General features: G+C 44.5%; 1 protein-coding gene across 1 annotated transcript in view; it reads left to right on the top strand.

Moving 5' to 3' along the window:
- The first annotated feature begins 1,379 nt into the window (after positions 1–1,379).
- LOC111864627 (A disintegrin and metalloproteinase with thrombospondin motifs 9) overlaps positions 1,380–19,931 on the top strand; it is a 363,750-nt gene continuing 345,198 nt past the window's right edge. Inside the window, exon 1 of the mRNA XM_023852002.2 lies at positions 1,380–2,908. Within this exon, the coding sequence (XP_023707770.2) occupies positions 2,602–2,908 (307 nt within the window). The 5' untranslated portion in view covers positions 1,380–2,601. The remainder of the gene's footprint in view (positions 2,909–19,931) is intronic.

Genomic DNA, 19,931 nt, shown 5'->3' with positions numbered 1-19,931 from the left:
CAGTCCGTTGCTACTCTGCGGTCGCATTTTTTTGCGAGAGGATGCGTTCCTTAAGACCTCGCATAATTCACCACAAACTTTGAAACAAATGCGATTCTTGCCGAATGTTCTATGATTCGCATTATTTCAAAGTTTGCGCATAAATCGTGACTTTGTTAATATATTTTTTATATATCGTAGCATTTCAAATTCGCATAAAATGTGAACACATTTTAGTACTTTTACAAGCAAACGTTGCAGTCTGCATTTTCGAAGCTATTGAGGGGGGGGGTCTTCTTTTGTAGAAGCAGAACAAGGAATAGTAATGACTTATAATAAACATCGTCAAGGAGCACACCTTGTTGGGCCTGTGTGTTTTGCCGTCGACGCAGCAAACCTAGGAAATAACCCGCTCACAATTATATCGTGTTAAACGTGCGCTTATTTGAGTTAAAATACAATTTTACTACATGTTTCGATTTCTCATGAAGGCATCATCAGGCGATACATTCCACAAACTTAAATTATTGAGTTTGTAATTTGCATATAAATCATATATTACAATTTGTCCATTTTATGATCGATTCATAATATTTTATGCACAGTATAGCTGTTATTCTGCTGTGTAGGAATGTACTGATTAGTTTAAAATGTCTTAATATCAGCCTTAAGATTAGTTTAGATATAAAAAAATTAGCGAATTAAAAGTTTATGTCACTATTAATTAGTATTAATTGTATTTAAATCCGAATAAACGCACAATTAACACGATAAAAGTGAGTGAATTACTTGGTAAATTGCCGTGTCGAAGGTAAAAATCAATATATATTATAATAACCATACAATCGGGTCTATCAGTGCACAGATCATTGCAGTCGTAATTTTAATTATCTTGTTTTGTAAGAGTGCAAAAGGAAAGGAACTCTTAGGGGTTCTAGACACACAGTTTACAACACAACTAGCTTACGCACTTTACAGGACTGACACGTTATTGGAATAACAGTTTTATAATAAGAGGTTGTGTTGCAGTAGGTTTGTCTGTTGTTTAAATCTGCCTTGAGATAATACATGTCTTCATCACATCGCTCCTTCAGCAAGATACTGTACAATCTCTGAACTTGTCCATGTTCTGCCTTCGCCATCACGGTGCAAATATGACACAATCAGACATCCTCCTTCCTACACGTACAATGCCCGAATGAGCAGCGTGCCGTTGACTCACTCCACCACAGATCACTTTCCGAAGACTTACGGAAATATCCGGTCGGCCGCTTACGGGCAGAAAGATATTAAGTCTGCGGAGCGCTCTCTCGTCACTTTACCGAACTAACCACTTATTCTTAGTCCGCTTTTGTAGCTCTTCTGTGATGTCTTGGCATTCTCAGTTAGTCGTCGCACATTGGTGTTAGCTGGTTAGGTTATCGTTGCTGTATGTAGTGGGGGTGGTACCGGCTAAATAGCCGCGCGCGGGAGTCGTGCTGTAACGTTGTGCTGGGTAGTAGTAGAAGTTGAATTTAACACTGCCTCGTGTCTAAATGCAGTATTAGTCCAATGTTTGTCTTATATTTTTTTCTATACGGACACTTCATTTGATACATCGCTTTTAAATGTTAACCGTGTATTCGCATCGCAGTGCATTTATTTTCATAGAACGGAACTTAACCAACATTTATTTGCCCGTATGTGTTGCAACCGTGAACCCGATAAATCCAATCACCATCGTACGACAAGTGATCTCAACCAGTTATGCCTTGAACTTCTGACAATGTCTCCCTGTTACATTGTGAAGAATTGTGTCAAGAAAGAATGTTCACTGTTGAAGTGCTGTTTCCTCGTGGATGTGTACAGAGTGCAAACGCAGGAAACACAACTTAAATTAGAAGACGTAAATATTAGGTATTAATCGGATTCAGAATGCTTATCCCACGATCCAGTATTGTCGCGAGTACATCACTGCCAACAATGCCACTGAGGGATAGGCCATTATTGATGACATTCTTATCGAAGTGCTGTATATGAAGAAATCTATTTAGGTTGACATAAAGAAACAGCGCTCTTTTCTTCATTTAAGACTTAGAACTTGCCGGTGTATAAAATAAGACGCAAATGACTTTCGGATTTTTCGGAAACCACATTCGGGGATTTCAAAATATTGTGCAGGAACCTTCACGTCTCTTTCCTACCGAATAAATACATGTAATAAGCATTTATGTGAGGTTATGTAAGAGTGGCAATAAACATGATTAACTGCCTCTTGGTACATTATGCTTATAGGTTAGAACAACTGTGAAACCGTGCGCCGAACACAGCGAGTTGTACAGGAACATTTCTTTCTGGAAGCATATTCATGAACCCAGAATTCTCTTTCTCGTATGATTACCACGCTAAATGAAACTTTCGTAAAACATCCAAAGATTTGGAATAGTTTTGTAGGGTCCGTAGGAAGTATGGATGTCTTCTTTCGTGAGCTTTATGCATTACTTTATGTGCAATAAAGCATAGTAGGATATATTGAACTCTGTAGCTATTTAAGAAGGCGAAAGCAGTGAAGACATGAAAGTTAATTATGCAAAATTATCCGTTCTCGATTATAAGTATAGAACGTCCTGAACACAAGACACAATGACGTCACGTTTCGGGCAGAGAGCTGTTGGCATAGCAGCCATTGTTGCAATAATATTGTTGACCGTCCTCATAATACTTCTGTGGACAGCTGTCGGCGCAGGCGTGTTTAGTTCGAAAAATGTGGCAGAAAATAAACCTCAAAGAGGATACAAACTCAGGACACATGATTATGAATCTCGCAGAACTGAAAATGCTGTAACTACGATTTTCGGCGGATACAGCACTCCTGTTGAGGGACTGGACGTCGTGACCTCGACGGCGACGCTGCTGAACGAGAAGGCCGACGACTACACCAAGAGCACTGGTGAGTTGATGATAATAAAATGTAAATTTGTCCCTGTGCTTAATTCCTTATGCACCATGCCCTGTAGATATGTCGGAAGGGGGGCGAGGTATAGCTCCACCATTCTTGACATCGACACTAGCTAGAGTGGTCAGCTTGACGCCGCGCCCTCTTTCCCCATTCGATAGGAGGCTGACTAGTCGCTAGCGCAGGCCTCGACGCCTGTGCGGAGATCGGCTCGTAGCCGGTCGCTATGTCGGCTGAGCCTTCCCGGCTCCTAACTTGCTCTTCTTATGTAATTATACATTTGTATGCAGCCAGAACAGGTTAGTTGATGTAGTGACAAGGCTAAGGGCTGGACAACCGAGGGGTCGGCGTTCGACTTCCGGTAGGGGAGCCCATAACGTCCAGACCAGCTCTGGGACCGCCCAGGTTCCAATACAATGGTTACCTGGATTTAAAGGCGCAGAGACGCTAAGCCGCCCTCTCACTTCCATCTAGTGTCGAGGTTAAGTATGGTGGATCTATAACTCAACTCCCCCCATACGTCTTAATGGCGTGGTGCTTAATTAATTAAGCCCAGGTATAACTTTAGCCTTTTCTTACCGTACATTTGCATATTTGTGTATTATGTACTTGGCTGCTGTGTTTAATGGTTAATATATACACTGTAACTTTTGGTATTCTGGAAGTAACTTAGTGAAGGATGAGAATGGTGATCTGCTTGCAGATTCTCACAACATTTTGAATAGGTGGAGGAACTACTTCTCTCAGTAATTGAATGTACGTAGGGTCAGTGATAGAAACACACACAGCGGAGCCGTTAGTACCTGATCGAGTAATTTTGAGGTTGAAATTGCAATTGCAAAGTTGGAAAAAAGTATAAATCGCCAGGTAGTGATCAAATTCCAGCAGGACTACTTCAGGCAAGAGGTGAAACATTACGGTCTGAGATCCGTAAACCGGGCAATTCTATTTGGAATAGGGAAGAATTGTCTGATCAATGGAAGGAGTCTATTACTGTACCAGTTCACAAGAAGGGTGATAAAACTGACTGTAGTAATTATCGGGGGATATCACTGCTATCAACTTCATACAAAATTGTATCCAATATTCTTTTCTGAAGGTTAAGTCTGTATATAGATGGAAACTTGGTCTCTGACTTTAAGGGAGGAACATAGACGGGGGTGTTTGAGAACAGGTGCTGATAGACGGGGGTGTTTGAGAACAAGGTGCTGAGGAGAATATTTGGAACCTACGACCGTGACAATGTAAGATCCGATTCATGGCCTTGCGTTAATGCTTGAAAGGGGGGACTGGGTTTATTTAACGTGCGCTGTAACATTGTATTTCAGCACCCTGCTGTACACGTCACATTTTACAGTAGTTCCATTTTTTTTAATATTTTATATATATTAATATCTAAAGGGCATAAAAATTGCTATAGATACAATGCTTTTCGAGATATACCCCACGGACTATACCACGATGTAGTGTAATGTAACAATTTTCATGAATTGTCATATGTCCGACGGAAATTCTTTGTGGCAGAAATATTCTTTAATCTCACGAAGGTGTGGTCTGTGTTCTGATGCACCCAATGACCTGTGAAGCTGCATTCAAGACTTTTTTTTTTTAAGATATTGTCACGTGTATCAGTGGCTAAGACACGGGTATGGATCTTCACCGTTCGTAACTACAATTCATTATAACACTCTCAGGATTACTGTAACTGTAACACATAAAGGCCGATCACGGCAGGCGCGCGCTCTGAGCCATGAACTGTCGGCGCTCGCTCGAACGCTGGGATCGTGGGTTCGAATCCCACTCTAGGCACAGATGTCTGTAATCTGTGCGTTTATTCTGTGTGTGCGACGGGCTGAAAATTGCTCACAGATGGCGGTGAGTTTGTCAGCCTTACTCGCCGGACGCCCTTCTTTGCCCCCAGGAAGATTCTTGGTACTCATTTCTGGTAGAGGCTGAGTCGATCCCGGGGCCATAGCACGGATGGGAGGATTAGGTCAATTGAAAAATCCAATGGCCTCATCGGGAAGCAATTTGTTATACTTGTCCAAATTTCCATTAATCTGTTTCGTGCTTAGTTCAAACAAATGATGAAAATTAAAATAAATGAGCCCAAAGGAACAGAAAGCATTTAAATGAACAAAACTGAATGTGGTCCCTCTTTAAGTTGTTTGGGGCGGTGCGATGAGTTCACCTCGTATGTCCGCCTGTCACTAACCAGCCCCGGATGATAGATTAGTGTGGGGCAGTCTGTGGAATGAGAATTTGCAGGGGAATCCGAAGTATTCTGAGGAAACGTGCCCCAGTGTCACTTTATCCACCACAAATCCCACCTGACCTGAGAAACCTGAGCTATGGCACGGCCATGCAGCCTAATTAGATTCAGAATATTTTGTTCCTTCAGCGGTCATGCGACTCTGTTCCCGCGCGGACGGGAAGTGCAAGGGCGGGAAACACGCCGTCACCTCGGTACCCTATGACACCGGATCTCATGTGTGCCCGTGTTCACAGCTACTGCGGTATGCAGTAAATCTGCTTAAAAAGAATTTGTATTGGAACTTGGTTATTTTATGTGTTTGCTTGTCGTCTGACAGTAGTTTTGTTAAGCACACTCTAACCGTCCGCCACTTAAGCTAGCTGTAACTGCCCTGTAGGATTTCGTCGGGGTGGTATGCAGACAATGATGGGTTGGATATGCAGAATGGTTTCGGGTTAACTTTAGTAAACCCACGCAAATCCGGTTACAGTTAATCCAGACGTCGGAATGTCAAAATGTTGTTCACAGTTGAGTATATAATTTAAAAAGAGACACAGCATTTAGGAAGGCAGACGAGTCACTTGTCTGTTCAGACAGTTTCTTCAGACCTGCATTATTACCTTCAAAAACAAGCACAATTTCTGAGACTTCTGTTGATGAATAAATGCACTGTCTTTTTGCAGTTTTTAAATAAAGGCTCTACAGTGACATTTTGTTATTTATTTTCATCAGCACTAATTATGTCATTAAATGTTCCATTTATTTGTGTTTTAAGTTTTTTTTGGGGGGTGGGGCACTGTTCTACAAGCTGGAAGGTAGCCGGTTCGATTCCCGATGAATTCACTTGATTTTTCAATTAATCTAATCCCTCCAGCCGCACTATGCTTTGGCTTCAACTCAGCGTCTATCAGAAATGAGTACCAGGAAACTCCCTAGGGGATACTGGGCGGCTGGCTCGTAAGGCTGACAACCTCACCGCCATCTGTGAGCCGATTGTCTAGAAAATGTGGGAGCCTCGATGGCTTACAACCCTATGGGCCTCCACGGCCTGTTACAGGGATAGGTTTACCGTTTTTTATTCGAGTACTTTTTCTTTTAGGGCTACCTTCTGCCCCACTAATCCGGATGACCTCTCACTTACAAATTGATCAAGATTTGGTAGCTGCTATGTGAAGTAGGACCAAGTGTGAAATGCAACTTTTAATCAGAATACAAGACTACAGCAAATTAATTAAAGAAACTAAATGAATGGCGTTAACATGCTCGGACAACCTCACTCACTAACACTATCTATCTGTCTGTCTATCTGTCTATGGCTCTACAGCCCTTTGTTGGGTCTTGGACGCTTTTCAGTTTCCTAATCTATACACAGTCGGTAGGACTCCTTGTACGGGTGATCAGCCCGTTGCAATGTCTCTACCTACACACAGAACAACACGAACACAGAATAAGAGCACACAGATATCCGTGCCTCTAGTGGGATTCGAACCCATGATCACATGTTCGGTTCGAGCGGGAGAAGACTGTTCATGCGTTAGACCGCGCCATCTCTAACGCCACTGAACTGAAGCACCGTTTTCAAGCCGTCAGTGGGAGCAAAACCAGCGAAATGCTTCCATGCTCACCAGTTGCTTTGCCGAAAGAGACAATACACATTATGTTCCTGTCAACGCGACAACAATTTCACCAGCTGGCGTTGGTGTCTAGGACGGCATATTTCGACACGTGTGCAGGTCCCTCTATGTCGTCGTAGACAAGGAAGACCACTCGCTGTGTTGACAGGAATGTAATGAATATTGTTTGCAGTGTCTGACAACAGGATGCAACGAAATGCGATAATATACATGGCTTGTCTGTTCGTGTGGAAACTCTGCTAATATGGTGATCACAACAACCACTCTAATTGAACCTTGCCAGACACTAGTTAGAATCATAAATACCTCATTTTAGGCCGCGCCATAGCTCAGGCGATTAGTCGCCTTGTTCCCATTGCGGCCCCTCGGGTTCGATCCCAGGTCAGGTCATGCGGGATTTGTGGACAAAGTGGCACTGGGGCAGGTCTTCTCCGAGTACTTCGGTTTCCCCTGCCAATTCTCATTCCATCGACTGCTCTACATTCATCATCATCTACAATCCCTCGCTGGTACAATAGGCCAGTTAGTGGCCGACGTACCAAGTGGACTCAGTCTCACCGCACCCCAAGAAACTAAGAAAAACCTTTTCAATGAACGACGCGACATACCGAAAACGCGTGGTCTGTGAAAGCCAGTCTCTCGGCGCTATTTGACGTAAAGCCAACACGGATAATCAGTTCCAGCAGCCGAAACAGATGAAGTTCACACACACAGCGATTTATGAGGAACTGTTGACACAGCTGACTGAATATGCAATATGGAACATTAAATCAGCCCACGGTGAATACCTGCAAACTCAATATCTCTTGCAGTTTGGCAGCAATTTTGTGGGGGTTCTGGGTCAGTATCCTTAATTTGAATAGCGCGTATTTGGTTTAAAATATTTTGGGATTATTATTTTATGCTCTAGTCTTTTTTAGTTTTTCGTTAAACGCATTACGGGCCCCGGCTTGCCTGTCGCTGTGTCTCTGTGTGTCTCCTAGAGTACAGTCTAGACATAGCGACAGGCCTCAGCGCACGGCAGTGTTCTAGAACTGTCTGTCTCAACAGTTCAAGTGTGAGGTTCAAGGACGCTGCGATATTGCTGACTGCGAAGTACTCTTCCCTTTCGTTTTGCCTTGCGAACGGTGGGTCCATCCGTCGCGTCATCCGATGCGGAGACAGTGTGTGTGTGCGTGCGTGCGCGCGCCTCGCCTGTAGAAAGGTTTCGCGTACGTTCGTAGGAATGATTCGGCCTGGGCAGCTCAAACGCATTGTCGCAACCCGTGTTTGGGAAGTCAAATGCGAAAACATCCCAGGCCAAAAATAATGCAATACAATACTTGTCTCAATGGATAATATTTCGATTTTACTAACTACATATTTTTTTATTGCTAGTGGGTTGGACTAAGTCCCTTGTACTGCGGCCACTTCTGGCCTATTGTACCAGCCCCAGATGATAGGTGAGGGTGATTGTGGAGCAATTGGTGGAATGAAGATTGGCAGGGGAAATCGAAGTACTCGGAGAAAACCTGCCCGAGCGCCACTGTCCACCACAAATCCCACTTGACCAGACCCCGGGCGAACCCGGGCCGCCGCTGTGGGAAGCCAGCGACTAACCGCTTGAGCTATGGCGCGGCCAAACGTAACCATACAACTAGTTTTATAGTTCCTCTGTAAATTGTTACATTAATTTGACTGTAGTTAGATGTTACGTATATTGAGCATCAGGGATATATTTGTGTAAAACGTGAATTTCTGGATATCTTTATTTCGAAGGTCGCGCAGATTCGATTCCCGATGAGGCCATTGGATTTTTCAATTTACCTAATCCTTCCAGCCGCACTATAACCCTGAGTTCGACTCAGCCTCTAACTTAAATGAGTACTGTAAATCTTCCTGGGGGTTGAGGGCGGTCGGCGCGTAAGGCTGGCAACCTCACCGCCATCTGTAAACCGATTGTCTAGAAAATGTGGGAGCCTCGACGTCTCACAACCCTATGGGCCTCCACGGCCTGTTACATTAAAAGTTTTACCTCTACAGCTCCATAGAAGGAGCACTAGAAAGAAACTATTATGTTTGCGTTTGAAACGCCCTGTGAGGATTTGCTTATATTAATTCTTGTCACTCCCATTCTACTTGATTATACAGTCACCCGCCTTGTGGGGACTGCCAGACTGTCTCGTCTGGGCTCTGTTCTCTGTGGCAGTTCAAAGTAACTCATACCTGCTACGTTAACATCCACTGGTTGGAACGTCTACCCGTTTCTTTTACGTTTTAAACTTTAAGTTTTGGGGCCAAAATTACACGTTTTGATTTTCTTATTAGCTTGGGGAATTTATATAGATTTTACTTTATTATTATTATTATTATTATTGCTAGTGGGGTTGCAGGTTCGCCTCTCTATATATACGCTTCTGTTTATATTAAACGCGTTAAGTGACTAGACACGGGGTTTGGACTTGTAATTGGATTTCTTGCACTCATACAAATCGTAACTACAATTGTAACCGTTTCGCTAGTTCACTAAGGAAGGCGCTAGGTCTTCTGCGTCTTCGCTAGGCGTTGCTACGCAGCGGTTTCCAACAATGGGAACTCCTCTACTTACGCGCCAACTCCTCCTGGCGGCGACTGTTTCACAAGAATCTCAGGCTCGTCTCTCTCCTCCAGAACTGACTACCCAGTCCAATAAATCGCTGGTCCTCGCCAGCGCAGTCGTTCTTGCTTTCGGTCCCCGCCGGGACCCATGACCATATTTTACTGTCTCAGATTCTGGACTCCCCCAGCCTGGAGGGCTATGTCCCCGTATATCCCCCAGGAACAGGGTGACCCAGTTATACCCCTAGGCACTGGGGTTCTCTTTCGTTGACTCCTGCGACTCCCAGGGTTACAGTGGAGGTATTCGATCCCGTCTCCACATGAGCTTCCACAGTCGCCCCAGAGACTCAGAGTCAGAGTTACTTTGCGACAGGCAGTTTAACGCCAACCCCTCGAGTTCCACGACCAGAGATTTTTTTTGAAACCGAACCCTTGCAGCCGTAGTCCTTATGTAACATCCTGGCGTCGGTCGAAATATGCTCGTCTTTGTTGTTTCCTTAATGCCAGAGACCAAGTTCCAAACTCATACAAAACTACAGGCAAATTTATAGTTTGTATATTGTAATTTTTACGTTTTACATAAAATGACATCAAGTAAACCAAATCACTCAAACATAACTTTACTTAACCAAACGTAAGGCAGCATTTCAAATAGCGCGTTTGTAGGAGCAAGCGTATGGACGGTTTTATCTTTTTTACCATTAGAAGCTGATTTAGGTATACTTGGTTTATTCTTACAGCTGTTTCTGTGCTACAGGCTTACATACACGTCCTCTGAAATTCTAGCTTAGGTTAGGTTAACGTAATCTAGTTTAGTTTGTCATTTTAAGGAATTTTAGACAAAGTTACGTTGCGTTAGGTTACAGACGTACATACATGTCCTTTGACACTTATTTGTTCTCAATTATCAGGAAGCTGAGCTCGGAAAGGGTTAAGCAGTTTTATACACTACAGAATTAATATATTGTGGCATATAGACCCGTTGCTAAGGGATGAATCTGTAAAAAACTGCCGTTTCTGCGCAACCTCTCGGTAAACACTTTTCTGCGGCAGCGAATACGAAAGCAACGATAGAGTTATTGTTTAAAATGGGGTGTTTCTGCGTGGTCCATGCCAAGATGTTGTAAGCAAGGGACAGAGTCGGTTGTTAGGCAGTTCTGCACGGGAGGCTGCTCAGAAAGGACGTGAACGCGCGAAGCTGAAGAATTTCCACTCTTAAAGCCGTTGCTAGGGAACGGTTGGTGAAGAAACAACAGGCTGGAAAGAGCTTAGCGTGTGCTGTGGTGATTTGTGAATTGTGGAGAATAGCGGTTGCCCTGTAATTGCTTCCATTTTCGAGTCGAGTGTAAAAATGGTCAGTAAATTCATTCACCAATCCAAAGCCCGTCTATAGTCACACATACTACGTGGCAATATTCTACGAAATAAAATTTTGGGAAAGAACTAATTTCTGGTCAGTGCCATAAACAGAATTAGCAATCGCGTTTGCTGGTTATCTCTCCAGCATCGTTTTCGGGAGGCACGATTTCTATTTTCGACGTACAGACCGGCTGTCGCAAGATTTCCTCGCTCCTTCTCGGCACCTCCAGGGACGCGCCGTGCGGGAACCCTACCATCTACAGCGTCGACAAACATCCCTTCTTTTGACGATGTTGTAGCCCATACAATAGATGAAGCGTCAATACATAAACCATAAAATATGGACTTTCGCTTAGTGGGGGGGTGGAGTCCAGCTGGGTCCACTCGGCACGTCGGCCACTGATTGGCTTATTGTACCTGCCCCGGGAGATTATGATGATGAAGAATTTGGTGGAATGAAGATTGGCAGGGAAACCGAAGTACTCGGAGAAAACCTGCCACAGCGCCACTTTGTCCACCACAAATCCCACTCGACCAGACCCGGAATCGAACCCGGGGCGCCGCTGTGGGAAGCCAGCGAAAACCGTTTGAGCTATGGCGCGGCCCCCGACCGATGCTTACGTAAAAGAATGAATTAATTTAGCCGTAAAGAATTATTTCAGTTCAGTTTTACCCCAAACAGTTATACTTTTCTTGTGAGGTTACGACCTACAGGTTGGGAACTACTGATTTAGGGCCTTAGTGGTGCAGCTGCGTCATCTTGTTCACGTGAGAACAGCTGCATATGAACTCCAGTACACGTTATTTAAGAAGAGGTAATTCATCGTCGTTGAAATCATGTGAGTGCAGTTGCCTCTGCAGAACACGCCTGTTGACTGTACACTGTTTCCTGTTCCTCGAAATGTTTCCGATCAGACAAGCGTCTGCTTTGCGTGCATGTCTCAGTGACGGGGAAACTTACTCCTGTGAATGGCGCCTCCCCTCAAGCGAAACGGGTGTCATTGCCACCATCAGCAGTCCGCCGCAGACAGCTGAATGTAGGTCGAGACTTCTTTGCCGACGCGCAGCCTACGAACATGCTGGTAATGCAGACGATTTATCGACGTTGTTTCACCTTCATTCGTTATGCAGTAAACCTTATAATCCAGTGTAGTCGGGTAGGTCATCCGGATTAGTGAAGCAAAATACAAAAAAAAAAAAAGACTCACTCACTCACGGAGCTGAGCCCTTGTTGAGAAACCGCCAATTGTGCAGCTACTCAAAAACTTCCCAGCGTTTTATGGAACCGGAAGGTTCATTACCGTGTTCACAAGAGCCCTCAGTCAGATTAGCAGAATTTGGAACCAGGTACTTTTAGACAGTTACCGCAACATTAACCTGCGGGGTACCAGCTTCTAGTGGCAGCGAAATTGGAAGGACATGTGCCTCGCTTTCTGAAATCTTCCGACTGCGCGTTGTGTTATACTGTTTGTGCAAAATATTGCATCTTCTCTTTCTGTCTTTGCTGTGTTTTGATTGCAAGTTTGCAAAACCATTTCCGGTGCACTGGAGACCAACTGTCTAGTCCGTACTTGTCTTAGCAGTGTTCTATACCGCATTTCCATTGAAACGTCCTACAAAGGCAGTCAGTGCGCTAAGAGGGAAACAGCCGATTAACCACAACTCATTCACCCTTTTCATTATGCAATCAGTCCTGCTTTTTTTTAACGCTATGTTTGCACACGTGACAATGGCGTTATCCCAGGGCTTCGTTACTTCATAAAGAGTTCGGTGCAGATTGCAACTGTATCGTGATACTGTTCGCAGGAGGATAATACTGCCGATACTACTACTACTACTACTACTACTACTACTACTACTATTAATAATAATAATAATAATAATAATAATAATAATAATAATAATATGAACGAGAGTCAGTAAATATGTCACAAATGGAAGTAAAACAGCTTTAATGGATTCAGTAGGTTCTTACGTGTATCGCTAGGTAGCAGCACAGCTCAGCTTCATGACAGTCAAAGTAGCAGACGGGCATGCGCATGTTCATAGGCCGGTTTCAGTAGTCAAAATGGCGACCGTGCTTGAGGAGTGTGCTGTTGTGCTTTTTTGTGGGCAAAAGGACTCGCTGCAAAGGATATTCATAACGAAATGTTTCCTGTTTGCGGTGGGAGATATTTGCCACGTAAAGCGGTTCACAGCTGGGTCGAGAAATTCTCTTAAGGAGGTTCGAAAGTCGCAGATGATGCCCAAGCAGGTGCGGAAGTGGCTGAGAAAACAGTCGGAAAACTTCTAAGGGGCGAGTTTCGACGCACTGCTAAAGCGATGGGACATGAGTATCAGTGTTGGTGGAGGATATGTCGAGAAATAAGTTTTTCTTCCCACTTTCGAATATCACATGTTTTACGTTTTGTATTCATTTGTGACCTATTTACTGATTCTCTCTCGTACTTCTGCTAAAGATAAGGCAGTACGCCATGAAGGCGTATCGGGGAGCGGATGTATAGATCCACATTTTCTTGACATCGGCACTAGCTGGAGGTGAATAGTTAGCTTCACGTCCCGGCCGCTTTACTCCCGGGAAAGAGCCCCGTACCCATTGAACAGAAGCTTGGATAGACCCCAGAGTCGGTCTGGATGACGTGGAGGAGATAAAATTCTTGGACCCTGACGGGACTCGAACTCTGAGCCCTTGGTCGTCCAGCCCCTAGCGAGTTGTTATACCTACTGTGCTATCCCGGCTCCTTCATACTGCTGCTGCTACTACTACTACTACTACTACTACTACTACTACTACTACTGATACTACTACTTTACAAATATTAACTTGTTTACCGTTGCAAGGAAAATACAGTTCTGGATTCGGTAACGTCATTGTCTCTGCGAAATTGAAACGTGAGAGAAATCTAGTTTCACAGCTGGATAATACACATACAATTAATGCAACTTTAATAACAGGATTGGAATGAGTCCGGAACGCCTCGTTTAGTGCTATTTTCTAGCGTCGTGTTGCGTGTGTGTGAAGTAAGCGCAGTGCGATGTATGCACGCACAGAAACTCGCAATCACATGTTGCTGCCCTGACGAAGGCTGTGGCTCTTCCTAATGGTGTAATTACAAAACAGCTTTATGCTGGTGAGATGAGAGTTCTGAACTCACGCAATTTCTGGGTACCATAGGACAGAACTGTGAAGCGTCAGCACTTTTCGTGATCGTAAATACCGCAGTAAGTCACGAACCAGTGACCGGTCTTGTATTTCTAATAAGGAAATGTCCTTCTCTGGAAACAGATACCTTATAACGAAAAGGTTTCCTGATTTTTTTATTTAACGTAAAGTTCAAGGGGCCATATTTGAGTAATGTATGGCTCCTGTTAATTTCAGCTCCTATTCACCAACAAAACAGTACAGTGGTTCGTGGTGCGTTTGTATGCGTGATGCCAGTAGGAATATATTAGGCATGACTTGAAACTCTGTTGGAAAATATACGAGAGAGAATCACTAAATAGGTCACAAATGAATATAAAACGTAAAACATGTGAATTCGAAAGCGGGCAGAAACACGTATTTCTCGACATAACCTCCACCAACACTGATACAATTGTCCCATCGCTTTACCGGTGCGTCAAAACCCGCAGCATAGACGTCTTTTGACTGTTTTCTCAGCCACTTCCGTACCTGCTCGGACATCACCTGCGATTTTCGAACGTCCTTGAGAAAATTTCTCGACCCAATTGTGAACCGCTTTACGCGACAAACTTCCCACCGTAAACAGGAAACATTTCTTTATAAATATCCTTTGTATTATGTCCGTTTACCCACAGAAATATGCACAACAGAACATTGCTCTTCGGTAAATCACTCCTCAAGCACGGCCCCAATTTTAACTACTGAAACCAACCTCTGAACATTCGCATGCGCGTCTGGTACCTAGACTGTCATGAAGCTGGACTATGCTGCTACCTAGTGATACACATAGAAAGCCTATTACGTCCATTACAGCTGATTTACTTCCGTTTGTGACCTATTTACTGGATCTCCCTCGTGTCCTCGCAGAAGGCCCGTGTATTCTAATTTGTTCGTGAAGACTGCAAAGAACGTTACTGATATTGGTCGCCATCATCACCCCCTGCACATAATAAAACTGGTTTATTACTGTGATGTGTAGAGATAGTTGCAGGCATATTCCTTGCCCACGTTTCCCTAATTAGTGATACAGAGGCCAGAAGGCAACGCTCTTACAGCCGAAATATGCATCAATCGCATCGCCTTCTAAGCGTTGCTATTCCTTCCGAGTGTGTGTTTGTATCTCTTCTAATGCGGGATGCCTTGCCGTGGACTCACGTAGCTGTAATAATACGTATTTTAGACTCACCGTTGATTTAGCTTAGGCCGTTTTCTGGTTTATTAACTGTATAAACCGACATGGGACGAAGCAATGAACATTTCCGTTCACATGATGACCATCATCGGCTATAATTAATTTTGAATATAAAGGAATATGAGTGGTTTCGGAGGCGTGTAAAGTTATACGTGACTGTAAATCAAAGCCCGTTTCTTTTCTTTATTTTTCTTTTTCTTTTGAAGAAAATGAATGTATATACAAAAATGACGTAGGCCGTGCTTGTCTACACGTGCCATCTGTTGTCGAAACGTGAAGTTGATAGAGCCCCCGTGACATGGTGCTAAGTGGTTTGTTTAGTACGAGGACAATGCCAACCTTGTCTGAGACAGTTAACGTATTGGATGAGCACACTTTCTATTTTGGCGGGAAAGCAGCAGAGAGTTTAATGCACCCTAGATTGGTTGCTGAGGTAGTAACACGTGACGTATCTTTATTATTATTATATTTATATTTCTTATCGTGGCTACTTGACCTTCTATTTTTGCACTGTGCCGTAGCATGAAAAGCAAGGCAGTTTGTATAGACGCGAGGCGGAACTTGTACGGTGCGAGCGAACTTTTAGCGTTGACTGCAATTCGGGACAAATAACAGTGAAGATTGTGCGTGTAATTTCTGCAGTTAAATAACATTACGGCTCTGGATCACAAAATGAATGCTGCAGTTGGACAAAGAAGTAAATGTCTGTTCTTCGCACTCTGCGGGTGTCGAGTGCGTGTCAACATTTCACGGTAGATGAAAGCCAAGTCAGCGTCCAGACCAGTCAGAGACCACCGTCCATATCAATTCCGACTACATAACAAGACGTGGCCAGTCTATGGGAAATATGTCCATGTGCTAAACTGATTAAACTACGCCTTCAAGGCGTATGGATAGTGGATGTATAGACCCACATTTTCTTGACCTCGGCAGAAGCTCGAGGTGAGTGGTCAGCTTCACTCCCCAGCCGCTTTACCCCCGGGGAGAGAGCCCCCGGTACCCATTGGATAGGAGGTTGGGTGGACCCCAGAGCCCGTCTTGGACGACGTGGAGGAGAGGCAATTCTTGACCCTACCAGGACTCGAACTCCGACCTCTCGATCGTTCAGCCCGTGGAAAAAAACATGCTTTGTGAGTTATTTGACGATGTCAGAAGGTAGAAAGGTAAAACTATCCCTGTAACAGTCCATGGAGGCCCGTAGGGTTGTGAGACGTCGAGGCTCCCACGTTTTCTAGACAATCGGCTCACAGATTACGGTGAGGTTGTCAGTCTTATGCACCGGCCGTCCTTTACACCCAGGAAGATTCCAGGTACCCATTTCTGTTAGAGGCTGGGTCGACCCCAGGGCCATAGTGCGGCTGGAAGGATTAGGGCAATTGAGAAATCCAATAACCTCGTCGGGAATCGAACTCGCGACCGTAAGACTTGTAACATAGTGCCTCCAGTCTGTAAAGCATACAGCCTGATGGTGAAGTGGAAAGGATTTTGAAGGAAATGCATTACGGGAAGGGAAATTTCCCACTCGTTTTTCCTGCAAACTGTATCTCTCTCCTTTCATGCGCGCGTGCCACGTGTTGGTGGGTTTAATTAACTTATAAATGTAACGTCTTGTAGGCCTACTGACGGAGCTAGGGCAGTTTCCTCTCTGCAAATAATAATGTGTAAAATACGTTCATGTCTGGATTCATGTGACCTCCAGTAGAAGTTTATTTTCGTTGTGATTCGTAACGTATACAACATTTCTGCTTGGTTTTGCCTCTCACGCTTCTGTTTATGACCTGTTGGCAGGTTGTTTTGCTGTAGAGCAAATTGTCTTTGCACGTCTACTATGTAGGGGCACGCTGTAGCGTAGTTGAGGCACTATGCTACAAGCCGCAAGGTCGCGGGTTCGAGTCCCGATGAGGCAGGTTCTTTCAGTCGCTGTATGGCCCTGGGGACGACTCAGCCTCTAACAGAAATGAGTACCAGAAATCTTCCTGGGGGGTAAAGGGCGGCCGGCGCGTAAGGCTGATAATCTTACCGCCATCTGTGAGCCGACTGTATAGACAAATTGTGGAAGTCTCGACGTCTCACAACTCAATGGGTCTTCACACGGCCTATTACAGGGATAGCTTTGTCTTTGGGCGAAAGAGGGGTCGAAGTTCGAATCCCAATAAGGTCAATAATTTTTCTCTTCTACACAGCGTCTAGGTTCGAATCCCACACAAAGCATGGATATTTGGTGTGTGTGTTTATTCTGTGTTTGTGTTGTCCTGTGTTTAGGTAGACTCCTTGCGACGAGCTGATCACCCGTCCAAGGAGTCCTACAGGCTGTAAAAATGATCAATGAAACTGAGAAATCAGCCCTGTGCTCCAAAGCGTGTAAATATAATTCATTTGTGTGGTTACATTTGATAATGACTGGAGAACGGGTGACTGGAGTAAGTGGGACATAGGGACATAGGGACGCATCTTTATGCTGCAAGCAACGCTTTCTTCAGCCTGAACTGAAACAGCGTGAGTTGAATTTCATTACGTTTTTTCTTACGTTCTATGAGTCGAAGGTAACGTTTAATTTGTCTTGCCGCCTTTTGGTACAGCCAGAGGTAGTTTGCCTTGCTAATACAAGACGCTTTCGCATTCATAATGCGCGCTAACCTGACTTGTACCGTGAAAACGGGCTTCTCTCTCTTTCCGGAAGAATAAAATCTGCCTCAAGCGTAGAAAATGTTTTTTGACTGAAAGAAATATCTAGAGGGTATTTTCACCTGTGGGGTGGTAAGCGTGACGAAAATAACGGGTTCTAGTTAGGATGACTGGATTTATTGGCACTTCGGTCACACACCCTCTCTTAATCACACTTAATGCAGTGTTATCGCTGATTCATGCACTTTCAGTTCACCGTTGCGCACGCACTAGGACTGTCTTCCACTAGTCGTCTCCTGGCAGCGGATCTCAGCACAGAAATTAGCGCTTCAAGTCACTCCAAATATTACACATGATTAAAGTCTTCTAATCAAACACGAAGTCTTCACACGACGAACTTACCGCGGCTATTTTCCACCGAGAACTCAACTGAACTTCAACACTTAAACACGCACTAACACTGAACACTCCAACACCTAAACACTTAACCAAAGTCAAAGTCACATTGCGACTGACGGTCAGTCAGTCTGTCTGTCTTGGTGTCTGGGGCATATGACCAGATATTTACTACTGTTTGACAGTTACGGCCTTATTATTGTGGGGTGCCCTCTCTGACGAGAGGACGGGTTAGCGCAGTCGGCATAACGACTGGCTACAGGCTGGACGACCGTGGGGTCAGAGTTCGAGTCCCGGTAGGATCAAGAATTTTCTGTTCTCCACGTCGTCCAGACCGGCTCTGAGGTCCACCCAGCCTCTTCTACAAATAGTATCCGGGAGTAAAACGGCCGGGACGTGAAGCTGACTACTCACCTTCAGCTTGTGCCGAGGCCACGAAAATGTGGATCTGTACATCCACTCCCCCATAAATTTCATGATGTAGTGCTTAATTGGTGAAGCACAGGGACAGCTTTACCTCTGTAGTATGGAGTTTATGCGCTGTGCACGTTTCGAAGTATAACATTGCGATTTCCGACAGGGCGAGGTCCCGTCCCATTTCATTCGTAGATCTCGACACGCTCCGAATGCTCGGTTTCGTAATCCATGGACTGGGAGCAGTGGACCAGCAACGTGACCTCCAAGAAGTCGCGATCTTCTTCTTGCGGAGATGTGTGTGGACTCTTGAGTCAGGTCACCTGAGACAGAGACTTTATGCTGCTGTAGGAACAGTCCCTTCGGACATGCTTCTCCGGACCAAACAGTGTCCACACCAAGACTTGCTGTGGACCTCGAAAGACTTGAGGGTTTCTTATTAAAACTAAAATTCTGGACTATATCCATCGTCCCAGTCAGTTGCACCACGACGTTTCGGCAGCTGGATCTGCTACCGTCCTCAGGTAAGTAAAATGGAGGTAAAAACGGGGAAACTGGGAAAAAAATTAAAGGTAAGGAGGGTTCTTATGTATCCTATACAGTTGGGTCCCTTAGATCAAGCTAATCTNCCTTTTCTCCTTCACTCTATATTCCTGTAGAATATTTCAATTCTTTCTTTGCTCCTTGTCCCAGACGATTTGTGTCTTTCAATAATTTTTTATCTTGATTCGTCTTTTTATCTCCCATTGACAACTTCCCACTATGAATTGATCACCCTTGATCTCGTCCCCTGCCAGTTTGTCCAGTGATTGAGATTAGCTTGATCTAAGGGACCCAACTGTATAGGATACATAAGAACCCTCCTTACCTTTAATTTTTTTCCCAGTTTCCCCGTTTTTACCTCCATTTTACTTACCTGAGGACGGTAGCAGATCCAGCTGCCGAAACGTCGTGGTGCAACTGACTGGGACGATGGATATAGTCCAGAATTTTAGTTTTAATATCTATTCTCCATCGTCAGGATCCTTTAGCTCTTATTGAGGGTTTCTGCAGATAAAGTTGACCCTGTGCTTAACTGATTAAGCACTACGCCATGAAGACGTATGGGGGAGTGGCTGTACAGATCCACATTTTTCTTGACCTTTGCACTAGTTGGATGTGACTGGCCAGCTTCACGCCTGCAGATGGGTGTACCGACGCCAGGAATAATTCTGAAACTGTGTAGAAATAGACAGGCAGGCTGCTTGGAGTTTACTCGCCGGCGCCGGGCCCATGACGTCCACCGCGAAGATAAGTAAGGAGGAAGTTATGAATGTATGGGCCAGAAGCCGTCTGTGGCAGTGTTTATTTTAACTCGACGGTAACGATCTCTGAGCTGGGCA

The sequence above is a fragment of the Cryptotermes secundus genome, unplaced genomic scaffold (assembly GCF_002891405.2).
Source record: "Cryptotermes secundus unplaced genomic scaffold, Csec_1.0 scaffold145, whole genome shotgun sequence".
NCBI classification, from domain to species: domain Eukaryota; kingdom Metazoa; phylum Arthropoda; class Insecta; order Blattodea; family Kalotermitidae; genus Cryptotermes; species Cryptotermes secundus.
This window is presented reverse-complemented; position numbering and strand designations above follow the sequence as displayed.